This window comes from Marmota marmota, unplaced genomic scaffold (assembly GCF_001458135.2).
Source record: "Marmota marmota marmota unplaced genomic scaffold, marMar, whole genome shotgun sequence".
Taxonomy (NCBI): domain Eukaryota; kingdom Metazoa; phylum Chordata; class Mammalia; order Rodentia; family Sciuridae; genus Marmota; species Marmota marmota.
The window spans coordinates 7,768,465-7,780,170 of NW_025999999.1; the positions used below are offsets into that span (position 1 = coordinate 7,768,465).

The 11,706-nt window shown below is 52.9% G+C and overlaps 1 protein-coding gene across 8 annotated transcripts; it reads left to right on the plus strand.

Moving 5' to 3' along the window:
* Positions 1 to 3,161: 3,161 nt before the first annotated feature.
* Positions 3,162 to 11,265, plus strand: Nfkb2 (nuclear factor kappa B subunit 2). Of its 8 annotated transcripts, XM_048807229.1 has the most exons (24): positions 3,164 to 3,660; positions 4,310 to 4,470; positions 4,800 to 5,073; positions 5,292 to 5,373; positions 5,490 to 5,530; positions 5,785 to 5,883; positions 5,962 to 6,113; positions 6,372 to 6,478; positions 6,569 to 6,727; positions 7,009 to 7,113; positions 7,240 to 7,325; positions 7,409 to 7,604; positions 7,703 to 7,831; positions 7,958 to 8,167; positions 8,252 to 8,393; positions 8,817 to 8,931; positions 9,023 to 9,236; positions 9,395 to 9,564; positions 9,689 to 9,791; positions 9,919 to 10,070; positions 10,209 to 10,278; positions 10,483 to 10,655; positions 10,793 to 10,904; positions 11,000 to 11,265. In XM_048807229.1, exons 3-24 carry the CDS (start codon positions 5,053 to 5,055, stop codon positions 11,122 to 11,124), a joined length of 2,763 nt encoding a protein of 920 aa, XP_048663186.1. In that variant the 5' UTR covers positions 3,164 to 3,660; positions 4,310 to 4,470; positions 4,800 to 5,052; the 3' UTR covers positions 11,125 to 11,265. The 8 variants fall into 8 exon arrangements, with proteins under 8 accessions (XP_048663189.1, XP_048663186.1, XP_048663183.1 ...); XM_048807226.1 differs by having other exon boundaries at positions 4,310 to 5,073; XM_048807228.1 differs by lacking the exon at positions 4,310 to 4,470.
* The last annotated feature ends 441 nt before the right edge of the window (positions 11,266 to 11,706 follow it).

Genomic DNA, 11,706 nt, shown 5'->3' on the forward strand with positions numbered 1-11,706 from the left:
CTCAAAAATTTTTATTTTTTTTTAAGAGAGAGAGAGAGTTTTAATGTTTTATTTTTTGGCGGACACAACATCTTTGTTTGTATGTGGTGCTGAGGATTGAACCTGGGCCGCTCGCATGCCAGGCCAGCGCGCTACCGCTTGAGCCAAATCCCCAGCCCCTCAAAAATTTTTAAAAGGGCTGGAGTTGTAGCTCAGTGGGAGAGTGCTTTTCTAGGATGCATGAGGCCCTGTGTTCAAACCCCAGTACCACACACACACACACACACACACAAAAAAAAAAATGCTCCATGACCTAAGACCCTCATGCAGAGCACTGACATTGCTAGAAAACAGCAAACAGGCTGTTAGAAGTAATTTCTCCTGGGGCTGGGGTTGTCATTCAGTGGTTGGGTGCTTGCCTAGCATGTGTGAGGCACTGGGTTCGATTCTCAGCACCGCATATAAATAAATAAAGGTCCATTGACAATAAAAAATATTTTTTAAAAAAAGTAATTTCACCTCTTAAAGATGAGGCCAAGCCCATCTGTAAGGAGTTGGGAATCAAAACTCAGGTTTGGCTCACATATTTTCATGTTCTTTCCTAAGTAGTAGAAGTGTTGATGGTTTGGTGCAGATACCCTTCAGAACTAACAGATTTTCTGTAGCTTCTTGTGAGATATATGAGGTTGACCAGCCAGAGAAAAAGGCTATCACCTTATAAATTCAGTTTAGTTGGAGTCTATTGGTGAATGAATGGAGCAAATTTGTGGTGCATCTATTCTGGGCCAGGCATCATGCTAGGATTGAGTGCAGAAACAGATGATCCTTAGGTTGAAAATTAGTGGAACAAATAAGTTTCTTAAGTTCAGATAGATGAGACTATACCAACTGACAACTATCTACAGTTAAAAGTTGGAATATAACAAACTAACATTATTCCATTTAAGAATCTATTTTGCTGAGCGTGGTGGCACATGCCTGTAATCCCAGCAGCTAGGGAGGCTGAGCCAGGAGTATGTCGAGTTCAAAGCCAGCCTTAGCAAAAGCGAGAAACTATGCAACTCAGTGAGACCCTGTCTCTAAATAAAATACAAAAAAGGGCTGGGGATGTGGCTCAGTGGTTGAGTGCCCCTGAGTTCAATCCCCGGTACCCATTCCCCCAAAAAATATCTGTTTTACCATGTAAATGTTGTAGACAAATCCTAAATTTCAGTACCATACGGTATTCTCTTTAGAGGTCCACTATAAAGTGGAAAAACCTACTTTGTTTTATACAAAATTTAGGGGGAAAACTTCATCCCTGGAAGCAAGAGACTGGTTTCCATCTTGGTTCTGTCCCTTTCTAGCTATGTGTTTGGCCATGTTACTTCACCTCTATGAGCGTTAACTTCATCAGTAAAGTAAAGGTAATACAAGCATCACTGATCTGAAATTGACAAAAATTTAAGATTTTGGAGCAGTTCAGATTTTGAGATTAGGGGATGCTCTGAAACACTTCTGGTTTCAAACATTTTTATATAAGGGATACCCAATCTGTGTATTTTCATGCTATATTGGGAGGGAAGAATAAGAGCTTACACTAATGTACTCTATATTTGCTGTCAAAATGAAGAGGAAGAAAAGTAATAGGAAATGAAGAGCCCGAATCAAGAACCATAATCAAGAACCTCTTTGTGCCAAGCCAGTAAACTGCATCCTTAAGAAGGTCAGAAATAGCTGGTGGCACACCTGTAATCCCAGTGACTTGGGAGGTTGAAACAGGAGGATCTCGAATTCAAAGACAGCCTCAGCAAAAGCAAAGTACTAAGCAACTCAATGAGACACTATCTCTTAACTAAAATAAAAAATAGGGCTTGGAGGTGACTCAGTGGTCTAGTGCCCTTGATTTCAATCCCCAGTACCACCCCCCACCCCAAAAAAAGGTCAGAGACATGTTGCAGAAGTTAGGGACAGCAAGAGGGCCCAGAAATGGTCCATTATTCCATTACAAGTCTAAGAGAGGACTGACTATTGTAGAAATGAAGACAATTTAAGGCACCTTCTAAAGAGAAGAAACTCTTAACAACCAGAGAGGTCCAGCCCTGAGTGGGACTTAGTGAATTCCTGTTGTGATCTTTCTGCTGCTAGATGTGTTCAAGTGGAAGTTAAAAGTATACAAGAGGTCATTTCCTACATCAGAGATGAGATTGAACTATTTAGATTTGGGCTATTTTTTCAATTTTTATTTATTTATTTATTTTTGTACCAGGGAGTGAATTCAGGGGCATTCGATCACTGAGCCACATCCCCAGCCCTTTATTTATTTTTTAATATTTATTTTTTAGTTTTAGGCGGACACAACATCTTTCTTTGTATGTGGTGCTGAGGATCAAACCCGGGCCGCACGCATGCCAGGCGAGAGCGCTACTGCTTGAGCCACATCCCAGCCCGACACATCTTAATTTTATAGGATCAAATTTAGCGCCCCGCGCACGCCAGGCGAGCGCGCTACCGCTGGAGCTACAACCCCAGCCCCATCTCCAGCCCTTTTAAAAAGCAAATTTTATTTTTTAGTTGTAGTTGGACACAATAGCTTTAATCTACTTATTTATGTGGTGCTGAGGATCGAACCCAGGGCCTCGCATGTGCTGGTGAGCGCTCTACTGCTGAGCCACAACCCAGCGCCCCCAGCCCTTTTTTATATTTTATTTAGAGACAGGGTCTCACTGAGTTGCTTAGCGCCTCATTTTTGCTGAGGCTGGCTTTGAACTCGAAATCCTCCTGTCTCAGCCTCCTGAGCCGCTGGGATTACAGGCGTGCACAACCGGACCGGTTCAATTCTAATATTATTGATCTGTGTGGTGGATGAAAGAGGCGTGGGTCTCCTAGGTAAAAACCTCCTATCTCTCTCCCAGCGCAGAGTTATCGAACAGGCCAGCGTGAAAACCTGGTCCGCTAAGGACCTGTCACGTAGATTTAAGTTTTGGGCTCAGTCTCCCTCCAAACGACAGAATGTCTCAGCCTCTCGAGCCACTGGATTACAGGCGTGCCTTTAGAGGATTAGAGGAGGAGCCTTTGGGCCCTGTACAAAGTCTCCTAGTGACTCCAGAGAGGCCGCCAGATGGCGCCCTGGGTCTGACCACAAAGTCAACTTCCTTCCTCTTCCCCTAACTTCCCAGCAGTCCGCCCGGCTTGGGGCGCGGGACCGGAGGGTTGGGACCAGCCGGCTTCCCCTCGGGGTTCCCCAGCTTCGGAGGTAGCCACGCGTTAAGAGTAGCAAAAGCCCAGTACTAGCCGGGACTCTCAACTGTCCAGGGCAAGCCTGGGCGGGTGAAGAGAACCGAGCCCCGTAGCCCTCGGCTGGGAGAGGTGCTAGGTCACCGGTCCTGGCAGGGGCTAGCCCTCCCGCCAGAGCTTGCACCAGGTGGGCAGTCACCCCTACTCCCCGCCCAGCCCAAACCTTTCCGCTCTGAGAGGCGCGCCTGGGTCGCTCTTGGTTGGCTGCGCGAGTCCCGGAGTTAAAACTTTCAGCCAATGAAAAGGTGCCCGAGGCGTGACGCACGGAAACGTCACGGGAATTCCCCCCTCCGGGGGGCGGAAAAGGGGCTTTCCCCGTTGGTGTCCTGGTAACTGGAGTAGTGTCTCCACCCATCCGAGGCGGGTCGGACGCTAATAGTAGACGGAACCAGAGTCGTCGCCACGGTGAGTGGCCGGGTTAAGACCCTTGGGTAGCTAGGATAACGGGGTGGGGGGCCTGTGGGAGGAGGCCGGAGGGCAGGCCGTTAGGTGACCGAGTCCCAGATCTGGAGAGCAGCAGACGCATACATCCAGAAAGCGCCGACGCAAACAAAACGCACAGGTACACGTCGACATCCTTGTTCAAACATATGCACTCTTGCACTTGTGCAGGCACGAATACAGCAGTGTCTTTACAGTCGAACTCGCGCACACATGCACAAGCACACATGCTCACCTGTGCACCAATGCCTGAACACACACCCTTCATTCACAACCTCCTAAACATGTCATCCGTATCTTACACATCTAGCCATGCACTGACATTTACCTACACTGAGAAGCTCAGGAACTCACCTGTTTAGATATTCTCACTTGTACATGCATGTTGACACCCTGCACATAACATGAATCTGAGTACTTGGGCCGAAACACACTTGTATGCCTGTGATGGAGACACATACATGTAGTCCATATGGCTGTGCTGGGGTCGGAGGTGTGCAGGGATCGGCCTGGGCACCAGGAACAGGTGCAGCTTGGGAATCTAGGCAGCTGAGACATTCGCGGAGAGGGAGAGAAACCTATCCCAAGGAGACACCTTTCCCCTACTCTGCAGCCCAGAGTCACGTTCTCGGGGCAGCACCCTAGGGCCCCCAACTGGGAAGAACCCCCGCCTACAGGTCATTCGAAGAGGAGGCCTTCCGACAGCAGGAATGTCCCCCCAAAAGCCCCTGGGGTGAATCAGCCGTGGCCTCCCTCCTGGCAGAAAATCCCAAGGTTACTCCAAGCCAGAGGAGCGCGGGACGGGGTGGGGCGGACCTGGACTCAGACTGAGCCTCTAGGGCCGCGAAAGACCTTCTGTCCGCGGCGCCTGCCCTGGAGGGAGGAGGAGACCTAACCCCCATCAGGGCTTGCCCGGTTCTCCGTGCCCTTTGCGGGTGGACAGGCAGTCGGTGCCCACAGCCTGTGAGAGCCTCCAGCCCCTCCCGCCCCGGGGGCGGGACCATTGGCGTCATTTCCAGGCCCGCCCCCTCCGGCCCCGCCTCCTCTGGTATTTTCGGGACTTTCCTAAACTGCTCTAACTTTCTGCCCCTTCCCTGGCCCAGCCCAGCTCCGGATCTCGCTCTCCACCGGATCTTACCCGCCACACCCGGACAGGCGACCGGAGGAGATCGGACCCTCCCCCAAATCTGGGCACCCCTTTTCCTCCCACCCCTATCCTGATTTATTCCCTACCCGCCACCCCCTCCCCCCCCCCGTCACCCTCCCTCCACACACACCTTAGGCGGGAGCCTAAAACTCTGAGAAGCAGAACCAGGGGCCGAAGCCACCAGACAGAGCCGGGCCTAGCCCAGAGACATGGACAGTTGCTACGACCCAGTGAGTCACGCTGCCTGGCCCTGAAGGCAGCCGGTGCCCCCCGTGTCTGTCTTTCCGCGGGAGCCGCCCAGTTCCCTTACGTTTGTATGTCCTCAGATTATCCCAGCTCGCTTGTCAGTCTGATCACCTGTCTGCAAGCTGCTTAGGTTTGAAGCTGGGAGGTGGGAGGGTTCTGGGATGGCGCAAAATCAGCCACTTCCAATCTGTCTCCAAACCAGGGTCTGGATGGTATTGCTGAATATGATGATTTCAAATTCAGTCCCTCCGTTGTGGAACCCAAGGAGCCAGTCCCCGAGACAGGTTAGTAAGTCAGCTAACCTCCTCTTGTGTTAGAGGGAGGAGAAGGAAGAGCATGTGTCCTCTGCCTGGATAACATGCTAGAAGATCCTAGTTTAACAAGGTCCCTCTGTCCCCAGCTAATGGCCCCTACCTGGTGATTGTGGAACAGCCTAAGCAAGTGAGTGAGCAAAAAGGATGGTGTGGGATGGCTTCAACTTGGGGGCAAGTGGGGTAGATATAGGTGGGTGGTCATGGGGCCCAGGGATCAGTGTCCAAGGAAGCCATTGTGGTTTGGATGGTGGTTGCTGTTGATCACAGTGGGGGTGCTTCTGGTTCAGGGTAGACATAACTGATTATTATGGTCACTGCTGGCCAGAGGTGTGGCTACCTAGGATGGTCTCTCCTGATTACAATGTCACTCTGGACTTTCAGCGTGGCTTCCGATTTCGATATGGCTGTGAAGGTCCTTCTCATGGAGGCCTGCCTGGTGCCTCAAGTGAGAAGGGACGGAAAACCTATCCCACTGTCAAGGTAAGCTAGGATGATGCTGGAGGGTAGGCTAAGAGACAGCATGTTGGGGCATTACTGACAGCTGTCTTCCCCACTCAGATCTGTAACTACGAGGGCCCTGCCAAGATTGAGGTGGACCTGGTAACACACAGTGACCCACCTCGTGCTCATGCCCACAGCCTGGTGGGCAAGCAGTGCTCAGAGCTGGGAGTCTGTGCTGTCTCTGTGGGGCCCAAGGACATGACTGCCCAGTAAGTGTCCCCTAGCCCTGGTCCCCACTAGGATGGCCCTTTGTTGCCTGCCAAACCTAGGCCCCAGCCCAGTTCTGTGTGCTTAGCATCTGACAAAGGGGAAGGCTTAGGTTGGCCCCAGAACCAGAGGGCCCAAGTATTAACAAGAATAACTTCCTTGAGGAAGTAGGGCTATGTTAAGCTTGGCAGTGGGAAGGCTGCCTGAGAAGGAAAGAAATGCATGGGCAAAGGCCTCTGACTCCTCCTCCTCCTCTCCAGATTCAATAACCTGGGTGTCCTGCATGTGACCAAGAAGAATATGATGGAGATTATGATACAAAAACTTCAGAGGCAGAGGCTCCGCTCCAGGCCCCACGGTCTTACAGGTATGGAGGCAGGGAAAATCATGGAAACTACTCAAAGAAGGAGCAGGGAAGAGGAGGAACCTAGTGGTTACACATATGCTCACTACCCAGAGGCTGAGCGGCGGGAGCTGGAGCAGGAGGCCAAAGAGCTGAAGAAAGTGATGGATCTGAGTATTGTGCGTCTACGCTTCTCTGCCTTCCTTCGAGCCAGTGATGGCTCTTTTTCCCTTCCCCTGAAGCCAGTTATCTCCCAGCCCATCCATGACAGTAGTAAGTATCCTAATTGGTGCCAGGCCTGGGTGCCAGAGGGAGCATGAGAGACATTGTCAAGCTATGGAGTCAAACAGGCCTTGGTTTGAACCTGGTCCTGCCCCATATGAGCTAAATGGTCTTGAGCAACTCATTTCTCCTTCTGAGTGTTGCTTCCATCTTTGGTAAATGAGAGGACATTAGTAATTCCTGCACCTCCTGGGTTGTCAAGATAATAACCCTAAAGCCCCTGGCTCCATCACTGTGGCATTATATCACCTAATCTATTTCCCACCTCATAGAGTCTCCAGGGGCCTCAAACCTGAAGATTTCTCGAATGGACAAGACAGCAGGCTCAGTACGGGGTGGAGATGAAGTTTATCTTCTTTGTGACAAGGTGCAGAAAGGTGAGGCTGGAGCCCAAACTGGGAATTAGGGACACTGAGTTCTAGCCTGAGGATCAGAGCAGGTCCAGGATAAATGGCTGTGAAGGTTCTCCCAGAAACTATGGTCAAGCTTCACTTTTCCTGTAGATGACATTGAGGTTCGGTTCTATGAGGATGATGAGAATGGATGGCAGGCCTTTGGGGACTTCTCTCCCACAGATGTTCATAAACAGGTACTCAGGGATCAGGGCCTGGTCTAGGGGATGAACTAGTCAAAGGCCTGACTGATACCCTGTGTTGTCCCCCACCCTCTCAGTATGCCATTGTGTTCCGGACACCTCCCTATCACAAGATGAAGATTGAGCGGCCTGTAACGGTGTTCCTACAACTGAAACGCAAGCGTGGAGGGGATGTATCTGACTCCAAACAGTTCACCTATTATCCTCTGGTAGAAGGTGGAACTGGGCTTGAGGATCCTATGGGACTGGGCTGGGCTGGAGGGTTCCCAAGAGGTGATTTCTAGGAGCCAGTCTGAGTACTTTTGAAAGAAGAGACCCTAAGGCATGACCCTTGAGCTAGAGTTTTAACATTTGTTTGCCTTTGCCCCCAGACAAGGAGGAGGTGCAGCGGAAGCGGAGGAAGGCATTGCCTACCTTCTCCCAGCCCTTTGGAGGTGGCTCGCACATGGGTGGAGGCTCTGGGGGCTCTGCTGGGGGTTATGGAGGAGCTGGAGGAGGAGGTGAGGGGTGCTGAAGGCTGAAGATATGTGGAGGGGACAGGGATAGGGGGGAAAGAAATGGTGGGGAAGAAATTGGGGAGAGTCCTGGCTGGTGCCCGCCCCCCACAGCCCTGCCTGTACCCACAGGTGGCAGCCTCGGCTTTTTCCCCTCCTCCTTGGCCTACAGCCCCTACCAGTCCGGCGCGGCCCCAATGGGCTGCTACCCGGGCGGCGGGGGCGGGGCGCAGATGGCCTCCTCCGCGCCGTGTGTGGATGCTACGGAGGAAGCGGCAGAGCCAAGCGCGCCCCCTGGAAACCCAGAGGGCGAACCACAGGCTCCGGACGTCCTGCTGCGAGGTATGGCCTCCAAAATGTGAACGGTCGGGACGCCGGGGCTGGAGACCAATCATGCATCCTTCCATGCCCCCTGTCACCCCCCAGCTCGGGAGTACAACGCGCGCCTGTTTGGCCTGACGCAGCGCAGCGCCCGAGCCTTGCTCGACTACGGCGTCACGGCGGACGCGCGCGCGCTGCTGGCGGGACAGCGCCACCTGCTGACGGCTCAGGACGAGAACGGAGACACGTAGGCGGCTAGAGGGCGGGCGGAGGCCGGGCTTCCTAGGGTCTGGGATTTACCACCCCTGATGCAAGGTCGTGGTGTGGGAGCAAGAAAGGGGTCTGCAAAGAGCTGGCCCCTGGAGTTGAAAAGACCAGAATTCAGGTTCTGCGAATTTCACTGCAAATCTCACTATTTGCTAGTTCTGCTCAAGGTACTTACCCTTTCCAAACTTCAGTTTTGTCAACTGAGGAAGGGACATAATAATAGCCATTATTTACCTTAAAAAGTGCAGAGAAGGATTAAGTTCAGGTACGGCGATGTCCTTGGAGATATTTTGGGTTCAACAAGCCCCAGCCAGAGAGACTAGGAAAGAAGTGGTGGGGTTTTGAGGGCAGATAATCCTGAGTGGCTGGGCTTGCTAAGCCAGAGTTACTCCTCAACCCCCAGGCCGCTGCACCTAGCAATCATCCACGGGCAGACCAGTGTCATTGAGCAGATAGCCCATGTCATCTACCATGCCCAGCACCTCGGTGTTGTCAACCTCACCAACCACCTGCACCAGGTGAGGGGGCACCTACTGGTGAGGGAGTAGCAGTTGGAAGGCAGATGGGTCTAAGCTGGCTTGGCCCTGACTCACCCTGACTTTTCCTCAGACACCCCTGCACCTGGCAGTGATAACTGGACAGACAAGGGTGGTGAGCTTTCTGCTACAGGTGGGTGCAGACCCTGCACTGCTGGATCGGCATGGAGACTCAGCCATGCACCTGGCACTGCGGGCAGGTGCTGGAGCCCCAAACCTGCTGCAAGCACTGCTGCACAGTGGAGCTCCCACTGTGCCCCAGCTGTTACATATGCCTGATTTTGAGGGTAAGTTCCCCACCGACTCCAAACTTGGAGGGTAGAGGTGAAGGAAGACCAATGAGGGTGTCTTGCAAGTGGACATTAGGTGCTGAGACTGGCTCATCAGGGCTAATCTTAGGGCCACTTTGGGATCACAGCTATAGACTGATATCCTGCATTCCCAGGACTGTACCCAGTACACCTGGCAGTTCGTGCCCGAAGCCCTGAGTGCCTGGATCTGCTGGTGGACAATGGAGCTGAAGTGGAGGCTGCAGAGCGACAGGGAGGCCGAACAGCACTGCATCTAGCCACCGAGATGGAGGAGCTGGGGTTGGTTACACATCTGGTCACCAAGGTGGGAATGAGGATTGTGGAAGGGGTAGAGCCAAGATTGCAGGGAGATTGAGAATGATGATGAGGTGTGTGGGAAGGGTCAGTCAACTGAACCATGCTGGGGTCCACTTTCTTGCACCCCACAGCTCCATGCCAATGTGAACGCCCGCACCTTTGCCGGAAACACACCCCTACACCTGGCAGCTGGATTGGGATCCCCAACCCTTACCCGTCTCCTTCTAAAGGCTGGTCAGTCTCACCCATAGAGGCATATGAACAGGGCAAGGGGAGGAAAAGGGTGCTCCTAGTACCCCCACTTTGTATTTATTAAGGTAGGCCCCCATTGTCTTACTGGATGACTGCCTTCCTTCCCCAGGTGCTGACATTCACGCAGAAAACGAGGAGCCTCTGTGCCCACTGCCCTCACCTCCCACCTCTGGAAGCGACTCAGATTCCGAGGGACCTGAGAGGGACATCCAGAGCAGCTTCCGAGGCCACACACCTCTTGACCTCACCCGCAGCACCAAGGTGAGGCTATCCTGGCACTGGAAGTAACTAACAAAGCACCAGGTACCTCCTAGGCTTGGGAATGGGGCCCAGAGTGTGCACTTCCAGGTAGCTAGGCTTAAAGAGTAGGATGGGAAGTAGTCAAAGCTATCTCCCCAGGTGAAGACCTTGCTGCTTAATGCTGCTCAGAACATCATGGAGCCCCCCCTGACCCCACCCAGCCCTGCAGGTAAGGTCTCACAGATATTCCCAGGCCCCAGGAGCATCTTAACAGAGGTCTTCTTCTTCAAAACCTCTGAAGGAGGGTTCTTCCCTTCCATCTTCTGTCCCAGTGGCCTTGACTGTCAGGTTTCCAGGGGAAAGGTGGTGTCCAGGTATCTGTCTCTGCCCATATCTGGAGGCAACTGACATGTTTATATCTGTGCCCCATCAGGACCAGGGCTGTCACTTGGGGAGACAGCCTTACAGAATCTGGAGCAGCTGCTAGATGGGCCAGAAGCCCAGGGTAGCTGGGCAGAGCTGGCAGAGCGGCTAGGACTGCGCAGTCTAGTGGACACATACCGGAAGACAGCTTCACCCAGTGGCAGCCTCCTGCGCAGTTATAAGGTGGGACAATCTATACTCTATCCCAGCCCCCATATGCTTTCCCCACCTCAGAGCCCAGATGATTCCTTGGCCCCTGAGCTCCCCACCCTAATGCCCTAAGCATGATTCAAACCTCCTGTCTCTTCCTTCTCCTTCAGCTGGCTGGTGGTGACTTGTCAGGTCTGCTGGATGCCCTGTCTGACATGGGTCTAGATGAAGGAGTGCGACTGCTAAGAGGTCCTGAGACCCGAGAAAAGCTGCCTAGCACAGGTAAAGGGGGCCAACCTGGAAGACGGAGCTGGGTCTGGAGGGTGGGAGGCCTGAGCCTTTGACTTGCCCCCGTTCCTTTCCCTGTGTCCCTCCAGCAGAAGTGAAGGAAGACAGTGCATATGGGAGCCAGTCAGTGGAACAGGAGGCAGAGAAGCTGGGCCCACCCCCTGAGCCACCAGGAGGGCTCTGCCATGGGCACCCCCAGCCTCAGGTGCACTGAACTGCCACCTGCCCTTCAGCCCTCTTCCTGAACTTCTCTGTACAGCATCCCTATCTAGTCCAAATCTTATTTAACACCCCATGCCCACAACTCAGTTGGAGCAAATAAAAGATTCTCTGGGAGGACCCCCTTCCCATCTTATGGCAGCCCCCAGTGTGACTCTAGTCCCTAGAACCAGCTTCCTACCCTGGCCCCAAGCCAACAAGAAGACAAGACCCAGCCAGCAATTCAGAGCAGTTTTAATGGGGCAGAGGCTGTACAAAGGGCAGGGCCCATTGAGGGAGGGAAAGCAGGCGGTGCCACCCTGGTCTGTGGATAGGGCCTCAATGTGGATGCCCTTCCTTCACCTCTGGAAAGAGAGAGGTAAGCCCTCATGGAAAAGGAGGGAAAACCAGCTCAGCTTCAACTCTGCGCCTCTGTCTGAGCCAGGCCCCAGGATGGAGAGTGTGACTGCTGGTGTCAGGGTGGGGATAGTCTTGGCAGAAAGCGGAAATGTTGTCAGGCCTCTCCCACAAAAAAAAAGGACCCCATCAAAAGTTCCGGGACACTGGCCCCTCCCACCCCCACCCACCCTGTACGAAA